Below are 22,298 nucleotides of genomic sequence, written 5' to 3' on the forward strand. Positions count from 1 at the left end.
CGCTGACGAAGCTCTTCGGATGAGGAGCGAAACGTCCGACACCTTCTTCACAGAAGTACAGATGACGTCTCAAGAAGCCTTTCCCTCAATAATAAAAATAGTTTAAAAAATAGATACTTTAAATCTGTAAGCATCTTTTCATCTAAGTAGTTGTAAATTACCCCTTATAACGGGTAATTTAATTGCAGTGTGGAAATCTAAAGGAGAATATATTCTCCTTTAGATTTCCACACTGCAAGGCTCAACTTCTAAAGCAATGGGTAGTAAATATGCGGAGAGACATGTGGAATCCTGCAGCCAGATCGCAACTCTGTTCAAGTCATTTCACCGAGGAGAACTTCGACAGGATCGGCCAGACTGTTAGATTAGGACAAAATGCAGTTCCAACAATATTTGACTTTCCTGATCATCTTCTAAAGGTATGCTAGCATTTAACTTTGATACTACGTAGATCCTTATCATAACAAATACCTTGTGAACACTGAAATTGACTTGTTATGCATTGTAATTTCACACCATAGAGGTAGGAAACACCCTAAACTGGAGGGAAATTTTGAGATTTGGGTCTAGTAAATTTACTCTGTTTCAATGGAATTTTTGTTAATTCGTGTTAATTTTTATACCGAACCATAATAAATGTAGTGAATGAAGATACATGTATGTATGTGTATGCGTGTGTGCTTTTTTTGGGTGAAGCAAGATGGCCGACCAATGGCTTCATGCGGTCAGCCGTGACGCCCCTTCCAGTAGTATAGAGTTGAGTGGCTGATACCAAAGAGACGCGGAAGTTAAGAGCACATATTACGCATGAGTCGGTCGCCATTTTGGACTACTGCTGTTAGAAAGATAGCAAAGAAATGCATTCTTGCCGCGTGTGTTGTCGCTACATGTTTTTCGCGAGGATTCGTTCGAGCTTTGAAGCCTCTCGGGGTAGCTCAGCTTGCCAGATGCTAACAAAGAGGCATCGGAAGTGATCAACACATCGCCAAGCACAGATAAAGTGTGTGAGTGTAAAGTGGTGTGAATGTGTGAAAATGTGCGACAGAACGATAGCAGAGTACGAGGAGGAACTTTCTCGAAGAAAAGAGAGACAACGTCAACTACTGGACGCTGTTTTGAAGAAGACTCAAGTTGCGTTCCACAGAGCAGGTTAGTAGCCCTCTCACATGTTTATACTGTAAGCTTCGTATTAGTTCATTAACACTACTCCTAGAAAGCTTTTGTCCGTGAAGGTCCTTTTTTAAATCTTCAGTCGGGGAGGGGAGAACGATCCACGTATTCGTAAGTCAGACATAATAATTGAAAAGTAACTCACACAGTATAGTCTCCGCAGTCTGTAGGTACTGTGGGGGGGAAAACAATTTACGGAGAGGGTAAATAATTATTACAAGTAGATTTTAGAATAACTGTTTGCGTTGGTGGTTATTGATTGAATTATTGTTGTGTCTTAAAATAAGTACATTATAGATATAACTGTTTAATCAGTTAATCTAATAACTTAGTGAAGTAGTTTATAGAAATAATGCTTTATGTCAGGGGAACTTACCGATGAACTAACAAAATGACACAGAGAACAAGATTTTCTCGCGCGTGGAGAGTGTCCGTGCCACACTGCAACACTCAATGGCGAGCCCCTCTCTCCCGCTCCGTTTTATTGTTATAAATGGACGGTAACGCGAGCTAAGTTTCGACATTAATCACTATTAATTCCGGTAGTGGACTGAGGAAGGGGCTGTTGAGCTCACGTCTGTGGAATGTGTTTATGTCCTTGAGATGGTCCATATCTTGGGTGAACAACCTTGGTCATGTCTCACAACCCAGGAGGCCCGTTATCTCAACCGCTTCCTCCCAGTCCACTCACAGCACTTTTCATTAATACAGAATACACGGAGAATCACAGTGATACGTTTGATTAACTTCACATAATAAAATATAAAGTAGGCTATGTTCATACAATAGCAAGGAAATCCTTAACACTTTACTAAATAATTAGCTGTGTAGGTGTCTGGTGCTCACACGGAACCAGACACTGGCGCTCAACTTGCGCCAGCTGGGATCAACAACCAGATAAGGGAACAGACAAACTGGCCTCAGCCTTGAAGTAGGTGAAGGAAAAGAATGTTTTGTTTATGTCAACAACTACGCTAAGTCTTATCGTGGCGGCGAAGGAGCCGACTATCATCTGCTGGCGTCACAAGCTGCGTCAGGGCTTCTGGGAGAAAGATATGTTTGGAGAGACTGACGCCAGTGGTTTGAGCAAACAGGTATAAAATTGACTATGGGACGATTGGGGGCAGCCCTGTTTCATTTTCAGCCAGGAGATGGGTACAGGTGGATGAAACCCTAACCCTAACTCTTGCGTGGATCCTCCTTCTCTCCTTCTGCAACACCGTACAGCCTAAGGTTCCATCTCCTTGCGTATCTTTCCAGCTCAGAGATCCTCTGCTTGCATGTGTCTACTCTCTTCTCCTCGTTCACAGCCTTTTCTCCCAGAGTACAAACTTTTCTTTTGACATCATTAACTTCTTCAATGCTCTCGCTTCTCGCATTTATCAGCGCAGAGAGCGTGGCTATTATGTCAATATGCTGGTGCAGGACAATGCCTCATGTGACGAAGAATGTGTTTACCTTTCTGTGTCCTTTCTGTGTCCTGCAGATGTCAGCAAAGAACATCTTCACCCTGAGCAGCAGGAGTGGACCTCTTGGATGGAGCAGGAGGTGCCACAGCCTCTCAATATTAAAAATGAAGAGGAGGAGCCACAGCCCCCCCATGTTAAAGATGAAGAAGAGGAGCCACAGCCCCCCCACATTAAAGAGGAAGAGGAGATACAGCCTTCCCACATTAAAGTGGAGGAGCCACAACTCTGCCACATTAAAGAGGAAGAGGAGGATTACAGCATCAGTCAGGAGGGAGAGCATCTTGAAGGATTGGAGAAGTTCCCAGTGATTGGTGTCCCTGTGAAGAGTGAAGATGATGAAGACAAAGGTGAAAGTGAGGAGAAGAGAGAGGTGGAGCCTCCAAGCAGCAGCTCAACTCAACACATGACAACAGAAGCTGATGGAGACCACTGTGGAGGATCACAAGCAGACAACCTCTTAGCTCCACTATCAGATAGTGACGACACAACGTCACACTCTCCTGACACTGATGATGAAGACTCTACAGCTGATATGACATGTCACACTGACAACACACACTTTAAATGCTCTCACTGTGACAAAACTTTTAATCGCCATAGTAATCTGAAAACACACGTGAGAAGTCACACAAGTGAAAAAGCATTCATGTGCTCAGTCTGTGATAAAAGATTCTCTCGGAAGGAAAGTTTGGCACAACATACTAGATTGCACACTGTAGAGAAACCTTTTGCCTGTTCAGTGTGTGGTAAAGGTTTTGCCATAAAAGCTACGTTGAAAACACACATGCAGACACACACTGTAGAGAAACCATATTCTTGTTCAGTGTGTGGTAAAGGTTTTGCACGAAAATCTCATTTGACAATACACCTGAGAACACACACTGGAGAGAAACCTTTTTCCTGTTCAGTGTGTGGTAAAGGTTTTGCACAAGAAGGTGATGTGCAAACACATATGAGAACGCACACTGGAGAAAAACCATATTCCTGTTCAGTGTGTGGTAAAGGTTTTGCCATAAAAGCTAAGTTAAAAACACACATGCAAACACACACTGGAGAGAAACCATATTCTTGTTCAATATGCGGTAACCGTTTTGCACTAAAACCTGATTTGACAACACACATGAGAACACACACTGGAGAGAAACCATATTCTTGTGCAGCGTGTGGTAAAGGTTTTGCACGAAAATCTCATTTGACAATACACCTGAGAACACACACTGGAGAAAAACCATATTCCTGTGTGGTGTGTGGTAAAGGTTTTGCACAAAATGGTGTTCTTAAAAAGCACATGAGAACACACACTGGAGAGAAACCATATTCTTGTTCAGTGTGTGGTACAGGTTTTGCAAGAAAACCTAATTTGACAACACACATGAGAGGACACACTGGAGAGAAACCATATTCCTGTTCACTGTGTGGTAGAAGTTTTGCAGAAAAATATTATTTGAGAAAACACCTGAGAAGACACAATGCAGAAAAGCCATATTCCTGTTCAGTGTGTGGTAAATGCTTTACATGTAAAGATGATTTGAAAACACACATGAGAATACACACTGGAGAGAAACCATGTTCCTGTTCAGTATGTGGTAAAGGTATTGCAAATAAGGGTTATTTGAAAATACATATGAGAACACACACTGGAGAGAAACCATATTCCTGTTTAGTGTGTGGTAAAGGTTTTGCAAAAAAAGCTAAGTTGAAAACACACATGAGAACACACACTGGAGAGAAACCACATTCTTGTTCAGTGTGTGGTAAAGGTTTTGCACAAAAATCTGATTTGATAGCACACATGAGAACGCACACTGGAGAGAAACCATATTCCTGTTCAGTGTGTGGCATAAGTTTTGTGAGAAAACCAACTTTGACAACACACATGAGAAGACACACTGGAGAGAAACCACATTCCTGTTCAGTGTGTGGTAAAGGTTTTGCATGTAAACGTGATTTGAAATGCCACATGCGAACACACACTGGAGAGAAAGTGTTTAGTTGCAGTCTGTGTGGTGAAGGATTCTCTTACAAGTACCAGTTTAACAATCACAAGTGTGCTGGTGAGAAGAGCAGCAGCAAATGAAGCTGCAGGACTTTAAACTGTTAAGACTTTGGTAACTTTGACTTTCCGACTTTACCACCACACATTCCCTTGTTATCTCAAGCAAGTCTCTTAATGGAACAAAAAAGTATAAAGCCAAGCCAGGCTGAAATGAATACACAGAAGAGCTTCATGCTGAGGCCAGAAGGGCTTTTAAACTGTGGGTTGAAGCAGGGAAACCTAAACATGGTCTCTTATTTGACTATAAGAAACAGGCAAATGCAAATTTTAAATATATCCTACGATTTATCAAGAGGAATGAAAATACATTGAGATCAGACTCACTTGCAAAAAATTACAAAACAATAGTCCTATTGAATTTTGGAAAGAAATCAAAAGATTGAACGCTTTTAAAACATCTTTGCCAACAAATATTGATGGGGCATATGGACCAGATGAAATTACTGAGTTATGGCAGAAACATTACTATGAGTTGTTTAATTGTGTCAAAAGTAATTCCTTTGTGGTGGACAATGTAGACAAAGATGATGATGTGACTATTTCTGTACGAGAAGTCAATGAGATTGTGATGAAGTCAAGCAATAATAAGGCTTGTGGTGCAGACAAGATATCCACTGAGCATTTAAAATTCGCCAGCAGAAAACTTTGTCCTCTGTTAGCAATATGTTTGACTGGGTTTTTAATTCATGGTACTTTACCAAAGTCTATACTGTCTGTTATCTTAGTGCCCTTTGTGAAAAATAAAGCTGGAAAAATAAATAGTAAAGACAATTATCATCCTATAGCTCTGGCAAGTACCTTATCAAAGGTCTTGGTAAGGGCTATGTTGAATAGAATGGAGAAGTTTATCATGACACCTGACAAACAGTTTAGCTTCAAACCCAAGCTTGGCACAGATATGTGCATTTTTGCCTTAAAGGAGATTATGGATCTGTACAACAGGCACAATGCTACCATTTTTGTTTGCTTTATTGACGCCTCAAAGACTTTTGACCATATAAATCATGAAAAGTTATTTCACAAATTGTATAATAGAGGTGTCCCAAAATATTTAATAAGAACGTTAGTGTTTTGGTATGCTCAGCAGTCTATGTCTGTTAAATGGGGAAACTTTGCATCATCTCCCTTTCATGTTGGTACGGCATGCGACAAGGCAGCATTTTGTCTCCCTGTCTTTTTAACATGTATATGGATGATCTATCTAAGCTGCTGAATGAATGTAGGACTGGCTGCCGGGTTGGTGATACTACCATAAACCACCTGATGTATGATTCAAGATTCAAGAGTTTTATTGTCATGTGCATGGTAAAACAGCAGTTATACCATGCAATGAAAATCTTATTCTGTTCATACTCCCAAGAAAAGAAAGGAAACACAAGAAAGAATAAGAACATAAGAAACATAAACACATAAACATGCTGACCATCTAGTGATTTTCTGTCCATACAGTGCTGGTACAGCAGTTGTTAAAAGGGTTTGTTCACAGTATGGCCTAGACTTTGATATGAAATATAATTCAGAACAGAGCAACATCATGATTGTCAGGAGTAAAGAGGCGTAAACTAACTTTCCCTGACTTCTCACTGGCAGACAACATCCTCAAAGTCTATGATGAGGTGAAATATTTGGGCCATTACATATCCGCTGACCTGACAGATGGTAGAGACATTTATCGACAATGTTGTCTGCAATATTCACAAGTTAATATGCTTGTTCGTAAGTTTTCTATGTGCTCAGTATCTGTTAAAATGACACTTTTGTCTGTTCAGGCTGCTGTACCAATTTGTGCTGCTGTGTTACGGAACCTTATGTACAGATGTATGTGTAGGCTAACATGCTCTGTAAACAGCATCATATGTGTGCTGACCAACCCTGTACAAAGCTCAGTCAGATTCTTTTCTAGTTTGTGGAAACACTGGCGCCTTAATGTGTGTTTTTTTATTTTTTATTTTTTTATATAATGTTCTATGGAACGTGCATGTGTCTGAAATAATGTTGATGATGATATATTGTGTGTGTAACACAATCTTGATAATAGAATATAAAATCTTTGTACGGAAAGGTTCAAACAAATGAACCTCCAACAATCACTGTGAAAAACTCAGTCATGGCCAAAATTTTTGAGAATTACACAAATATTAATTTCCCCTTCTGCTGATTCAGTTTTTATGATGGCAATATGCATATACTCAAGAATGTTATAAAGACTAATAAGATGAATTGCAATTAATTGCAAGGTCCCTCTTTGTGTGAAAATGAAATGATGTGAAAAAAGCATTTCCACTGCATTTCAGCCCTGCCACAAAAGGACCAGTTGACATGTTAGTGGTCCTCCGGTTAACATAGGTGAGAGTGTTGACAAGGACAAAGCTAGAGATGCCTCTGTCATTCTGATTGAGAGAGAAGAACAGACTAGAAGCTTTATAAGGAGGGTTGTGCTTCAAATTGTTTTACTTCTCTGTTTATTCCTGCCTTGTTCTGCAGTTGTTCCCTTTAGACCACACACACATGTACATACCAGATATTTAACCTGTATTAAATTCTTTTAAAGTTGCCTGACAACTACCACTGTGTCCATACTCTCTGTTATCCCAGTCCTAAGATACCATCAGATCAGCATTCGGCATCCAGAGTCAGCCACTCTGGCACACTCTGTTAACCATGGTCACCTGCAAGCAAACGTGCAGAAGTGAAGTAATTGAACGGACATGTTACAGGATTAAATTTATTCATGATAATTCTTAAGAAAATACCCCAAAATTATTTAAAAGCACATTTTCCCAAAGTTTTTAGTGTAGTATGAACAGGAGAAGGCCATTGATGTGTGAGGTGAGTTTTGTGGTCCTGCTCTTCACAGAAGTGAAGCTATTGAACGGACATGTTTCAGAATTGAATTTATTCATGATAATTCTTAAGAAAATTCCCCCAAATTATTTAAACGCAGATATTCAGAAAGTCTTTGCTGTAATATGAACAGGAGAAGGTCACTGATGTGTGAGCTGAGTTTTGTGGTCCTCGTCTTCACAGAAGTGAAGCTATTGAATGGACATGTTACAGAACTGAATTTATTAACAATAATTCTTAAGAAAATTCCGCAAAATTATTTAAAAGGACATTTTTCCAAAGTCTTTGCTGTAGTATGAACAGTATGAACAGGTCATTGATGAGTGAGGTGAGTTCTGTGGTCCTACTCCTGACTGATTCTATTGAAAGTACACGTTACAGAAGTGAATTTATTAACAACCTAATAAAAATTGCCCTAAATTATGTTAGAGTCCATTTTCCCAAACTTGTTGTTTTGTATATTCAAGTATATTTGTTGTAAACATAATCAAGGTGTTTTTACTCGCTTTTTTAATCCATCCTACTTATGTTTTTTTCCTACATCTCTTACAACATGATATGCAAAAAAGATGCAAACTAACCAATTGCGTCATCAATCGCCTTCCAGGAGTTGGCAACATTGATGCCAACCGCCATAACACAGAAGACCAAAAACACATTTGTAGACGGTCCCTGCGCTTTGGTCTAGCTGCCGGCTTCTCATAGAGATCCAATGTAAGTCAGACTGCACAGAAGACGGCTCGTTTTGATTAAAAAAAAGGGTTGTAGCTGTTTGTCTGTGTCGCCACGGTTGGGAAGAGGTATGGTTTGCGATGTTGAACCATTCGCTGAACCCAATAAACGTTTCCCAAGTTCACCAAAATTATATTTCACTTGCAACACAAACATGTTTAATGGGAACATTGTGTAAGAGGGTGAAAACAATTGTTTTCATCGCGCTTGGACAGTGAGAAGGGGTGTGGCCAACAACAAAGAAGGCCGTGGAGTCCTTGAGCTAGTAAAGTACATCAGTTATGCTGCTGAATTATTTAAGAACATATTCGCAAAAACAGAGCGTCCAGGACATCTTCCCGAAAGTAACCACAATATCGGAAAATATAGATATTCAAATATTTGAATGTAATTATACCTCCTCACCTGAGGGAGGCAGTAATGAGGCATATACTCTCTGTTTCTTGTCTGGCGGAAGTAAATGAAAGGGGAAACTATAGCAAGACGGTGTTGTTTCGTCGCAATGATTGTGGTTTTAAAATTATGTACACATTCCTATCATGTCAAAGAATAATACTGAGCACCTCAGTGTTTCATCCAGAAGCAAGTCCTCTCAAGACTATGGGTTAGCCTGCTAGCTGATACCAAAGAGATCGGAAGTTAAGACACATATTGCGCATGCGTCGTTCGCCATGTTGGACAACTGTAGGAAAGATTGCAACGAAATGGGTTGTTACCGCGTGTGTTGTCGCTGTACATATTTTTCGCGAGGATTATTTGTTACTGTTATGAAAAGCTAACCTAAGTGAACTTTGAAGCCTCTCGAGGTAGCTCAGCTTGCTAGATGCTCACAAGAGACATCGGGTGTGATCAACACATCGCTAAACAGAGATTAAGTGTGAATGTAAAGTGTTGTGATTGTGTGAACATGTGCGAAAGAACGATAGCAGAGTACGAGGAACTTTCTCGAACAAAAGAGGAGAACGAGCAACAACGTCAACTACTGGACGCTGTTTTCAAGAAGCCTCAAGTTGTGGTACACAGAGCAGGTTAGTAGTTCTCACCCGGAAGGAATGACACATATGCATGATTGATGGGCTCCAACTATCAACTCATTACCCTCCAGACCACAATTACATTTTGGGGGTGATCCGGATCACCGTCTGGATTCTTTGAAATTGCGAGAGAGTTCAAAGAGTGACGGTGACAAGACGAGATGGTGGTCTAGTGGTTAGCATGTTGGCGACAAAGTCACAGTCTGGAGAGCTGGAAGATGTGGGTTCGATTCTCTGTGTGGAGGAACTTCCATGTTCCATGTTTTCTCCGGGTACTCCGGGTTCCTCCCACATTCCAAAAATATGCATGTTAGGTTAATTGGAGACTCTAAGGTATGAAGGCGAGTGTGAATGGTTGTTTGTATATATGTGCTGTATATGGCTGGCGACCGAAGTACCGGTAGAGAAAAAATGGTTGATCCAGATAATGGAATAATCCCAGATGCTATGATCCAGAATATGAAAATTTCGTCACAGAAATACAACGGCACACCGGGGTGGTGGTCCCCTTTTAAGAAGGGGGACCGGAGGGTGTGTTCCAACTATTGTTGAATCACAAGGTCTATAAGGTCTATTCAGGGGTTTTGGAGAGGAGGATCCGCCGGATAGTTGAATCTCGGATTCAGGAGGAGCAGTGTGGTTTTCCTCTTGGTCGTGGAACTGTGGACCAGCTCTACACTCTCAGCAGGGTCCTCGAGGGTCCATGGGAGTTTGCCCAACCAGTCTACATGGGTTTTGTGGACTTGGAGAAGGCATTTGACCGTGTTCCTCGAGGAATTCTGTGGGAAGTACTCCGGGAGTATGGGGTATCGGACCAGCTAATTCAGGCTGTTCGTTCCCTGCATGACCAGTGTCAGAGTTTGGTTCGCATTGCTGGCGATAAGTCGGACCCGTTTCCAGTGAGGGTTGGACTCCGCCAAGGCTGCCCTTTGTCACCAATTCTGTTGATTATTTTTATGGACAGAATTTCTAGGCGCAGCCAGGGTTTGGTGGCTGCAGGATTGAGTCTCTGCTTTTTGCAGATGATGTGGTCCTGCTGGCTTCATCGAGCCGTGAACTTCAACTTTCACTGGATCAGTTCGCAGCCAAGTGTGAAGCAGCCGGGATGAGAATCAGCACCTCCAAGTCTGAGTCCATGGTTCTCGCCCGGAAAAGGGTGGAATGCCATCTCTGGGTCGGGGATGAGATCCTGCCCCACGTGGAGGAGTTTGGGTACCTTGGGGTCTTGTTCACGAGTGAGGGAAGGATGGAACGCGAGATCGACAAGCGAATTGGTGCGGCGTCTGCAGTGATGCGGACTCTACAACGGTCTGTTGTGGTGAAGAGAGAGCTAAACCAAAAGGCAAAGCTCTCAATTTACCGGTCGATCTACGTTCCTACCCTCACCTATGGTCATGAGCTTTGGGTAGTGACCGAAACGACAAGACGTACAAGCGGCCAAAATGAGTTTTCTCTGTAGGGTGGCCGGGCTCTCCCTTAGAGATAAGGTGAGAAACACTGTCATCCGGGAGAGACTCGGAGTAGAACCGCTACTCCTCCGCATTGAGAGGAGCCAGATGAGGTGGCTTAGGCATATGGTCAGGATGCCTCCCGGACGCCTCCCCGGGGAGGTGTTCAGCGCAACTCCGACTGGTAGAAGGCCTCGGGGAAGACCCAGGACACGTTGGAGAGACTATGTTTCCCAACTGGCCTGGGAACGCCTCGGGATCCGCCGGGAGGAGCTGGTCGAAGTGGCCGGGGAGAGGAAAATCTGTGCCTCCCTGCTTAGGCTGTTGCCCCCGCGACCCGATCTCGGATAAGCGGTAGAAAATGGTTGGATGGAATTCTATAAACATGCAACAAACACCATTATACGTATAAAGCCAAGACACTGTGGGATCTGGAGAGTGTCAACTGATTGGTTGTATCTTCAAAAGTTATGGCGCTAGATCCAAAAGAAAACAGCCATTCCGGAAAATGTGATTTTTGTGAATAACTACTGTTGGAGATGAAATTCCCTGGAACCTCAAAGGACCACTTTAAAAAATTAACAAAGCCAATTTCACGTCCCCCTTCCGTATTCTTTAATCTCCAGTTATGAGAATGAAAGAAGACTCACACACCGGATTAGATATACAAAATGTATTGAAGAATAAGTCAGACAGCATAATTGAAAAATAAATCAGACAGAAAATCTTTTGCAGTCTACAAAGCTCTGGACCCCGTCTCATCCACCTGTTACCCGATCACCCGCTCGAATGAGAGCGAGATCCCATCGATTGTCCCATCTGTCGTTTTTATACTTGTTTGCTCAGAGTATTGCCCTCAGTCCCCCCCAAAAAATAACTTTCTCCTGAATTCCTTGACAAAGCTTGTGACGCCAGCAGATGATAGCCGGCTTCTTTGCTGACCCGATAACACTTACTGTAGTTGTTGACATAAACAAAACATTCTTTTCCTCAGCCTATCTCAAGGCTGAGGCCAGTGTCTGTCTGTTTTGACTACATTCTGGACCATATCTGACTAATGACCCTGGCAGGTGCACTGGCACCTGGCAGGTGACCACACTGTTTTTGTTTAACCTTTGACTCACTTAAACAGTTGTTCATCTACTCCGCTAATTATTTAACAAAGCATTATTTCTATAAACTACTTGTAATCATTCGCCAATTTATTAGATTAATTGATTAAAGAGTTATATCTGTACTATACTTATTGTAAGGCACTCAACAATAATTCCAGTAATAGACATCAATGCAAACAGTTATTCTAAAATCTACTTGTAATAATTATTTACCAACTCAGTAAATACATTTTTTCCTCCACTACTGAAGTAATATTGATAACATTATGGATCCAATTGCTAATGGTATGTTTTTGTGGTCAAGGGTTTTTATTATGGAGATAACATAAATGTAGGACTAATATTTATGATGTACATCACAATATGGGGGGAAATATTGTGGTTTTTTTTAAGTGTTTTTCTAGTTGTTAATACAATAGTAATTGTAATAGCAATAGCAGGAATAGTGTGCTGAAAACAAACAGAGATTAATGATTTAAAAAATAAATAAATAAATTGGGCAACGATAGATTCCAAAAGTTGAATAAACTTTGATTGTGTGCTGCCCACATATGGCCATGTTTTTTACATATTTTATTTAGCTCATTTCCTGACCATCCATACTGAATGGATACATTTTACAACAAACGGAAGTGTAGAAAACACGTATTTCTATAGTGGAGTTCAGGACGCGAAGCAAAGCCATCAAACAGTTCACTTTTTTTTTTTACATAACTAGCTGCTACAAGTGAACGGATAACCTTTCTTAAAGATACAGGCATCTTACCGCTGAGTTAGTTTATCCGTAATCATAATATTGAAGATGAAAGTTGCATCTCTGTGTGTAGCTTGAGACATCTCTTCACCACGTAATCTTTGCCGCGGTGGCGCAAAAGCGAATCAGGAGGGGAGCTTAATGTCAGCTGACTGATGTCATCTGACATCTACAAAGTGAAATTAATGTGATTGACTCAAACTACCTATGCAGTCCACGTAATGGGCACCCTGTTTTAAAGTCGTGCAACTGCTTTCTCTCGAATCTTGGAGAGAAAAGGAAGGTTGGATATTGGTCTGTAATTAGCTAAGACATCTTGATCAAGGTGGTCTTTTTCAAGAAGAGGTTTGATGTCACTTGAAATGACTATGGTGCATATTGACATCAATTTGTATTGACATATTGATCATGTTGAGTACAGCAGTGCCAACCATTAGTAGAGCATCTTCAAGCAAACAAGTAGTGATCTAATAAACAAGTTGAGTTAGAGGAAGAAATTGTAGATGCCAAAAACTGTGGCCACCTATCATTACCCTTTCATCTAAAGGCACCACACTTGAGGAGTGAATTATGCCAATTAACGGAAGGAGGTGATTTAATTTTTCTCTGTTAGTGACAATTTGATCAATTTTGTCACAACTGAGAGTGACAGAAATAAAAACTTTCTTGGCCTGGCTACAACACTAAGAGAAATTCATTTTTAATTAAAGATGAGTAACACATTACTCCGGCATTACTGAGGACCTTTTTGTATATTTTTAAACATTAACTTTTTCCAGGCTGAATAATTTCTAACGAATAGGTACAACTCGGTTTCCTCTTGCGTTTTTCTGATGTATAGTCTGATCTATGCTCCCAAGTTTAGGAATTGAGCTTGTTTCTTTGAGTTACTCATTTTTGTGCAGAACAATGACTCATGTGACCAAGCAAAGCTGGATTCTCTAAAGAATGTGTTTGTCTTTCTGTGTCCTGCAGATGTCAGCAAAGAACATCTTCACCCTGAGCAGCAGGAGTGGAGCTCGAGGATGGAGCAGGAGGTGCCACGCCACCCTCACATTAAAGATGAAGATGAGGAGCCACAGCCTCTCCACCTTAAAGAGGAAGAGGAGGAGCTGCAGCCCCCCCACATTAAAGAGGAAGAGGAGAAGCCACGGCCCCTTCACATTAAAGAGGAAGAGGAGGATCACAGCATCAGTCAGGAGGGAGAGCATCTTGAAGGCTTGGAGGAGTTCCCAGTGATCGTTGTCCCTGTGAAGAGTGAAGATGATGAAGACAAAGATGAAAGTGAGGAGAAGAGAGAGGTGGAGCCTCCAAGCAGCAGCTCAACTCAACACATGACAACAGAAGCTGATGGAGACCACTGTGGAGGATCACAAGCAGACAACCTCTTAGCTCCACTATCAGATAGTGACGACACAACGTCACACTCTCCTGACACTGATGATGAAGACTCTAAAGCTGATATGACATGTCACACTGACAACACACACTTGAAATGCTCTCAATGTGGGAAAACTTTTAATCGCCGTAGTTATCTGAAAAGACACATGAGAAGTCACACAGGTGAAAAACCATTCATGTGCTCAGCTGGAAAGAAAATTCTCTTCTCTTGGAAGGAAAATTTTACAGTACATTCTAGATTGCACACTAGAGAGAAACCCTTTTCCTGTTCAGTGTGTGGTAAAGGTTTTTCCAAAAAAGATAAGTTGAAAAGACACATGACAACACACACTGGAGAGAAACCACATTCTTGTTCAGTGTGTGGTAAAGGTTTTGCACAAAAAGCTGATTTGAAAATACATATGAGAACACACACTGGAGAGAAACCATTTTCTTGTTCAGTGTGTGGTAAAGGTTTTGCACGAAATTCTAATTTGACAATACACCGGAGAAGACACACTGGAGAAAAACCATTTTCCTGTGCAGTGTGTGGTATAAGTTTTGCAGACAACTTTTATTTGAAAATTCACATTAGAACACACACTGGAGAAAAACCATATTCCTGTTCAGTGTGTGGCATAAGTTTTGCGGGAAAACCTAATTTGACAACACACATGAGAAGACACACTGGAGAGAAACCATATTCCTGTTCAGTGTGTGGTAAAAGTTTTGCAGAAAAATATTATTTGACAACACACCTGAAAAGACACACTGCAGAAAAACCATACTCCTGTTCAGTGTGTGGTAAAGGTTTTGCATGTAAAGGTGACTTGAAAAAACACATGAAAACACACACTGTAGAAAAAACATATTCCTGTTCAGTGTGTGGTAAAGGTATTGCAAATAAACATGATTTGAAAACACACATGAGAACGCACACTGGAGAGAAACCATATTCCTGTTCAGTGTGTGGTAGAGGTATTGCAAATAAACGTGATTTGAAAACACACATGAGAACACACACTGGAGAGAAACCATATTCCTGTTCAGTGTGCGGTAAAGGTTTTGCACAGAAAGGTAATTTGAAAAGACACTTGACAACACACACTGGTGAGAAAGTGTTGAGTTGCAGTGTGTGTGATGAAAGATTCTCTTATAAGTACCAGCTTAACAACCACAAGTGTGCTGGTGAGAACAGCAGCAGCAAATGAAGCTGCAGGACTTTAAACTGTTAAGACTTTGATAACTTCGACTTTACCAGCACATATATTGTGTGTTGTGTTGTGTGTAACAAAATCTTGATCATAAAATATAAAATCTTCGTACGGAAAGGTTCCCTTCAGACCACACACACATGTACATACCAGGTATTTAACCTGTATTAAACTCATTAAAGTTGCCTGACAACTATCTATTTGTCCCTATTCTCTGACTGGCATCCCTGTCCTAAGATACCATCAGTTCAGCATTCCGCATCCAGAGTCAGCCACTCTAGCACACTCTGTTAACCATGGTCACCTGCAAGGGAACAGGTGCAGGCACAAAAAGGGCTTCATGGGCAAGGATATTGCAGCTTGTAAGATTGCAAGTAAACCCACCATGTATCAGGCCATTAAGAACTTCAAGGAGACAGGTTCAGTTGTGAAGAAGGCATCAGGACACCAAAGAATGTCCAGCAAGCATCTGGACTGTCCCTGATCAGTATATTCAGTGTGACTTATATTGATCTCCATGAGCAGCCAGCAGTGAGACCGGTGCATAGGGACCGTCTACAATAGGCTGTACCAAAAAGAGACAATAAACAATCATTCAATCATTTCACTGAAGTGGGGAAACCACTGATGTGGTGTAAAACAGTAAAATAAAGGAAAACTTGACATGATGGCTTCAACAAAAAAAATGAATGGCAAACTCAGGAAAATTGAGGATTTATTGTTTAATTTGTTAGCGGTTATTGTACAGGACACTAACAGACTGTCTAGCGCAAAAGAGCAGAAGAGAAAGAAGTACTGGTAATTGAGAGTCTTTGCCGGAAGGCAGTTCATGCAAAATAGAGGGGTTAGACCAGGGGTCACCAACGTGGTGCCCGCGGGCACCAGGTAGCCCCCCACGACCACATGAGGTGCCCGCAAGCCTGCTTTTCATTCAGGTTTTCAGTTAATAATGAAAGAACAGTAGAAAGAAATGCATTCTGAAATACAACATGTGGGTTGTGGACACCAGCATTTTGTTCATGTTCTGGTAAAACAAGCATATTTGCTTTGTTTGGGTTTAAAATAAGCTCTGAAAATAAATGTTACAAAAATGAGTAGCTCTTGGCCATTTTCATTTTGTAAAAGTATCTCTCACAAGGAAAAACGTTGGTGACCCCTGGGTTAGACTGATATCTCATATAAACGATGGCGTGATGAAGATGCAGATGAAGACGCAGTCATCTAGTTTACTTATGTGTTAGACGGCGGATGAAGATGCAAGGGTCGCAGCCGTCTTCATCACATACACAACAGTGGACAGCTGAAACCGAGCAATTTGTGAGGTCTGACTTTTTTGAGGAGGCATTTTCGTCATGTAAATGTATTACTCTTTCAAACGCATATTGTTTTGAAGCCAAACTCTTCACTTAAGTAACCTTAATATCTAACTGGAACTTCTCATCACCGAAATTCAAACGAAGCTGGGCTCAGGGGACCAAGTGGGGGGTAAGTCACTGTTGATGGACTACACTGCAGATGGGGGCATCATACACGGAAAAAAATGTTCTTAACCTTTCAACCTAGCGGTGCGGCTATTTTATGACCATGCCTCATTTTGCAACATCTCCTCAACACTGTGCTGCTCAGAAGTCAGTCGCTGATTCTTCAGCAGCAGTCGTTAATAAGGGAACCCTCAAACAGCTCGTCACACTATCTGAAATCGCAGGAGGTCATTACTCAATATAACAGCGTGACTCACTGTGTCATCTCTCAAAAAACACTAAAATCATCACACTGCAAATTAACACTCTAATAATAATAATAATAATAATAATAATAATAATAATAATAATAATAATATAGGCTACAAGACAAGTACCAAATATGAGTTTAAAATAACAAGCAAGAGCTATTTTAACTTTTACCCGCAATGCATTAGTCCAGCAGAGCAGGTCATTGGCCAGCGGCAGCCATGCTTGGCTTGGCTTGGCTGACAATTGCAAGAAGAATGTTGACGTAGCAGAAATGGTTAAAAACAGCTGCAATTTTACGAGAATAAAGTTTAAAAATTCAGAAAAAATGTTGTATTCTAATGAGAAAAAAATGTCGCAATTTTAGCTAATTTAGCAATTTTAACTTGTAGCATAGAGCTGAAATATTAAAGACAAAATACGTTTTTGGGAAAAAAAAATGATCAGAAACAAACAAAACAAAATAAATATGTCATTTTTTAAAATTAGGTTGGGGGAAAGTTAGAATGCCATGGGAAGAAAGTCATAATATTGTGAGAAGAAAATTCAAAAATTTAGGTTATTTAAGAAGAAAGAAAGAAATATTTTGGGAAAAAAGAAGAAAAATGGTCAGAAAAAAAAGCAAAGTTCATACTGATGATACACTTTTTCACTTTATTTTTTGCTTTTCAAAATATCAAAATGGCCCTTGCATCCTTTCATTTTTTAGTTTTTGGCCCTCGCTGGAAAAGGTTTGGACACCCCTACTGTAGAGCATGAGTTGATATATAAACCTCACTTTGGGTTTGGAGGTGGCTTTAAAGAAATGGTCTAAATTATATGTCAAGGCATTAATAGCAGCGTTGCTCTATCTGAAGGTTCCTCCTAAAGATTTGAACTTAAACGAGGTATTAGACAAGGTTGCCCAGTGTCTCTGAAATTCTGTTCATTCATGCGACAGACAAGCAATCAGATTTACTGTTAAGAATCCTCATGACTTTCCAGAGTAAAGTCATGTAAACCAAACATTCAAGGGTTTTCTTCTGAACTCAAAATATTATATGATTCACTGAAATGCATCATTAAAAAAGAAAGGCAATGAGAACTTTTCATACATGGAGAACGTTATTAACACAACTCATATCAAAGACAAGCTGAAGTGATGTTTTTTTTCATTTCTTACAGTGTAATCCGTCGCACATGTTTATACTTTTTACTTTTTGTCATGTTTCTATCGATACTGTTCTGTAAGACTGCATTATTGATTTACATAATATTATTCTGTATGTAATGTTCTGTACTACTGGGTGCAGTTTGCAACTTAAAAATGGTTTCGAGTGTAATTACACTTCCTCGCCTGAGGGAGGCGGTAAAGCCAGCGTATCGTATCTATTTCTTGGTTGGCGGAAGTACATTAAAGGGGACGTTATAGCAAGACGGTGTTGTTCAGTCTCTATGATTCAGTTCATCGTCTGTTTTATTGCGTACACGTTTCCACCAGAATAATATTCAACACATCCATTCTTCGTCCAGGATCAGGTCCTCTCAGGGTAGGTTAGCCTGATACCAAAGAGACGCGGGAGTGAGAACAGTTAGCTTAGCTTGCCACATGCCTACAAAGAGACATCAGAAGTGATCAGCACGTCGCTAAGCAGAGCTCAAGTGTGAGTGCAAAGTGTCGCGATTGTGTGAAAATGTGCGAAAGAACGATAGCAGAGTACGAGGAGGAACTTTCTCGAACAAAAGAGGAGAACGAGCGACAACATCAACCACTGGACGCTGCTATCAAGAAGCTTCGAGTTGTGTTACACAGAGCAGGTTGGTCGTCCTCTCACATGTTGACTTCATTAACACTACTCATAGAAGGCTTTTCTCCGGGAAGGTCCATTTTCTTTATCTTCTCATCACCTCCTCTTTCTTTATTTACTTGTTTGTTTCTTAGACTTCTGACACCATGTCAAATAATGATTACACGGCTTGCGTGAGTTTCGGTGGTAGCCATCTTTTATTCCACGTGTTGGAGTTGAAATTCTCCGCGACCTACGAAAGGTCAAAAGGACCACTTTAGAAAATGAATTAAGCCAATGTCACCCCCCGGCCCACCCCGTTACGTGTTCATTAATCTCCAGTTATGAGAAGGAATGAAGACTCATGCTGTACGATATAAAAAGGAGTATTTATGTACGTTGTACTTGTATATCACGTTTTCAGCATGAAAGTTACAAATCCACATGATCTGTCTGTTACTATAAAACATACCATATACGTATAACATCTAACAGGTAAACTTTGAAACTACTATACTAAATATTAATGATTAGTCTTTCCCATTCTCAGGTTCAATGTTTACAGGTATTCAATAATTCAAAATTCAATTCAATATGGAAATAAGGATACTTACCCATAATTCCTCAATAGTTTTGTGGATAACCCGAGTATGTCAGTCAAAATAGCTACGTAGCGTTCATTAGACACACAGTTCATGTATTACGTCCAGGTAGCATTTGCTAACAAACATTACGGATATACAAGAAATGAAAATGATGATGCAAAAGACAATGCAGCCGAAGTCAAGGCAACATATTAAAACACTTTCAGCAATGGGCACATTTTCCAATTCATGATGAAATAATAATGTAACAAACGGTAGTGTAGAAAACACGTATTTCTATAGTGGAGTTCAGGACACGAAGCAAAGCCATCAAACAAATGACTTTTTTTCTACATACAGTAACTGGCCGCTACAAGTGAACAGGTAACTTTTGTTATAGATACAGGCATCTTACCGCTGAGTTGGTTTATCCGTAAACAGAATAATAAAGATGAAAGTTGCATCTCCATGTGTAGCTTGAGACGTCTCTTTGTAATCTTTGCCACGGTGGCGCAACAGCGAATCAGGAGGGGAGCTTAATGTCAGCTGACTGATGTCATTTGACGTCTACAAAGTGACGTTTATGCGATGAACCCAAACTACGATCCACGTAATGGCCGACCCTGTTGTAAAATCATGCAACTGCTTTCTCTCGAATCTTGCACAGAAAAGGAAGGTTGGATATTGGTCTACAACACGAAGAGAAAGTCATTTTTAATTAAAGATGAGTAATACATGACTCCGGCATGACTGAAGACCCTTCTGTACATTCTAAGACATGAACTCTTTCCAGGCTAAATGCTTTTCTAACAAATTGGTAGAAGCGGTTTCCTCTAGTTTTTCTGATTTATGTTCTGATCTATGCTCCCGAGTTTAGGAATTGTACCACAGAGCTTGTTTCTTTGAGTTACTTATTTTTGTGCAGAACAAAGACTCATGTGACCAAGCAAAGCTGGATTCTCTATAGAATGTGTTTGTCTTTCTGTGTCCTGCAGATGTCAGCAAAGAACATCTTCACCCTGAGCAGCAGCAGTGGAGCTCCAGGATGGAGCAGGAGGTGCCACACCCCCATCACATTAAAGAGGAAGAGGAAGAGCCACAGCCCCTCCATGTTAAAGATGAAGCCGAGGTGCCACACCCCCCTCACATTAAAGAGGAAGAGGAGGAACCACTGAACCTCCATGTTAAAGATGAAGCGGAGGTGCCACACCCCCCTAACATTAAAGATGAAGAAGAGGAGCCACTGCCCCCCCATGGTAAAGAGGAAGAGGAGAAGCACAGCATCAGTCAGGAGGGAGAGCATCTTGAAGGATTGGAGTTCCCAGTGATTGGTGTCCCTGTGAAGAGTGAAGATGATGAAGACAAAGGTGAAAGTGAGGAGAAGAGAGAGGTGGAGCCTCCAAGCAGCAGCTCAACTCAACACATGACAACAGAAGCTGATAGAGACCACTGTGGAGGATCACAAGCAGACAACCTCTTAGCTCCACTATCAGATAGTGACGACACAACGTCACACTCTCCTGACACTGATGATGAAGACTCTAAAGCTGATATGACATGTCACACTGACAACACACACTTTAAATGCTCTCACTGTGGAAAAACTTTCAATCGCCGTAGTAATCTGAAAACACACATGAGAAGTCACACAGGTGAAAAAGCATTCATGTGCTCAGTCTGTGATAAAAGATTCTCTCGGAAGGAAAGTTTGACACGACATACTAGATTGCACACGGGAGAGAAACCTTTTTCCTGTTCAGTGTGTGGTAAAGGTTTTGCACAAAAACACCATTTGAGAACACACATGAGAACACACACTGGAGAAAAACCATATTCCTGTTCAGTGTGTGGTAAAGGTTTTGCATGTAAAGGTGACTTGAAAAAACACATGACAACACACACTGGAGAGAAACCACATTCCTGTTCAGTGTGTGGCATACGTTTTGCACGAAAACCTAATTTGACAGTACACCTGAGAACACACACTGGCGAAAAACCATATTCCTGTTCAGTGTGTGGTAAAGATTTTGCAAAAAAAGCAAATTTGAAAAGACACATGACAGCACACTCTGGAGAGAATCCATATTCCTGTTCAGTGTGGGTTAAAGGTTTTGCACAACAAGGTGATTTGAGAAAACACACAACACATACTGGAGAGAAACCATATTCTTGTTCAGTGTGTGGTGTAGGTTTTGCATATAAAGTTGATTTGAAAACACACATGAGAACGCACACTGGAGAGAAACCATATTCTTGTTCAGTGGGTGGCAAAGGTTTTGCACAAAAACCTGCTTTGACAACACACATGAGAAGACGCACTGGAGAAAAACCATATTCCTGTTCAGTGTGTGGTAAAGGTTTTACATATAAAGGTGATTTGAAAACACACATGAGAACACACACAGGAGAGAAACCATATTCCTGTTTGGTTTGTGGAATAGGTTTTACACAAAAAGGTAATTTGAATAAACACATGAGAACGCACACTGGAGAGAAAGTGTTTAGTTGCAGTGTGTGTGGTGAAAGATTCTCTTATAAGTACCAGCTTAACAATCACACGTGTGCTGGTGAGAACAGCAGCAGTAAATGAAGCTGCAGGACTTTAAACTGTTCAGACCTTGACAGCTTTGACTTTGAAAGTTGTTTGTTTCTGTTTTGTTGTTGCTGATGTTGTCTCTCTCTCTGTATTGTCCCTCTCGTGTCCCCGCATTCCCCACTCTGTCTTATTTTGTCTTCTCTATCGCCGCCAAATTTGCATAACAATAAACGTCAAATACTGTCGTTGTAGGAGAAAGTTGAAGGGAGGGGTCATAGCATTCTAGCTTTGAGGCCATCATGTGAGCACTTTCGGCGTGCCTCGTTTAGAAGCACATTTGCTGAACCCAAGAAAAGTTCAACAAAATATTTTACTTGCTGCACAAACATGTTTAATGAGAACGTCGTGTACGAGGATGGACAAAAAAAATGTGCACAACCTCTTACTTTCATCGCTCTTGGGCAGG

At 40.8% G+C, this 22,298-nt stretch overlaps 3 protein-coding genes across 5 annotated transcripts; all 3 read left to right on the plus strand.

The window, feature by feature from the left end:
* Positions 1–765: 765 nt before the first annotated feature.
* Positions 766–7,222, plus strand: LOC129178337 (gastrula zinc finger protein XlCGF57.1-like). Of its 3 annotated transcripts, none has more exons than XM_054770475.1 (2): positions 766–1,149; positions 2,657–7,222. In XM_054770475.1, the coding sequence occupies exons 1-2, from the start codon at positions 1,035–1,037 to the stop codon at positions 4,714–4,716; spliced, it is 2,175 nt and encodes a 724-aa protein (XP_054626450.1). In that variant the 5' UTR covers positions 766–1,034; the 3' UTR covers positions 4,717–7,222. The 3 variants fall into 3 exon arrangements, with proteins under 3 accessions (XP_054626450.1, XP_054626451.1, XP_054626452.1); XM_054770476.1 differs by lacking the exon at positions 766–1,149 and adding an exon at positions 2,267–2,403; XM_054770477.1 differs by lacking the exon at positions 766–1,149 and adding an exon at positions 2,459–2,494.
* A 1,714-nt stretch (positions 7,223–8,936) lies between these two features.
* On the plus strand, positions 8,937–15,354 carry LOC129178340 (gastrula zinc finger protein XlCGF57.1-like). The gene is made up of 2 exons (XM_054770480.1): positions 8,937–9,299; positions 13,598–15,354. Exons 1-2 carry the CDS (start codon positions 9,095–9,097, stop codon positions 15,211–15,213), a joined length of 1,821 nt encoding a protein of 606 aa, XP_054626455.1. The 5' UTR covers positions 8,937–9,094; the 3' UTR covers positions 15,214–15,354.
* A 2,981-nt stretch (positions 15,355–18,335) lies between these two features.
* On the plus strand, positions 18,336–22,071 carry LOC129178341 (gastrula zinc finger protein XlCGF57.1-like). The gene is made up of 2 exons (XM_054770481.1): positions 18,336–18,743; positions 20,292–22,071. The coding sequence occupies exons 1-2, from the start codon at positions 18,620–18,622 to the stop codon at positions 21,884–21,886; spliced, it is 1,719 nt and encodes a 572-aa protein (XP_054626456.1). The 5' UTR covers positions 18,336–18,619; the 3' UTR covers positions 21,887–22,071.
* Positions 22,072–22,298: the final 227 nt, after the last annotated feature.

This window comes from Dunckerocampus dactyliophorus, chromosome 3 (assembly GCF_027744805.1).
Source record: "Dunckerocampus dactyliophorus isolate RoL2022-P2 chromosome 3, RoL_Ddac_1.1, whole genome shotgun sequence".
Classification (NCBI taxonomy): domain Eukaryota; kingdom Metazoa; phylum Chordata; class Actinopteri; order Syngnathiformes; family Syngnathidae; genus Dunckerocampus; species Dunckerocampus dactyliophorus.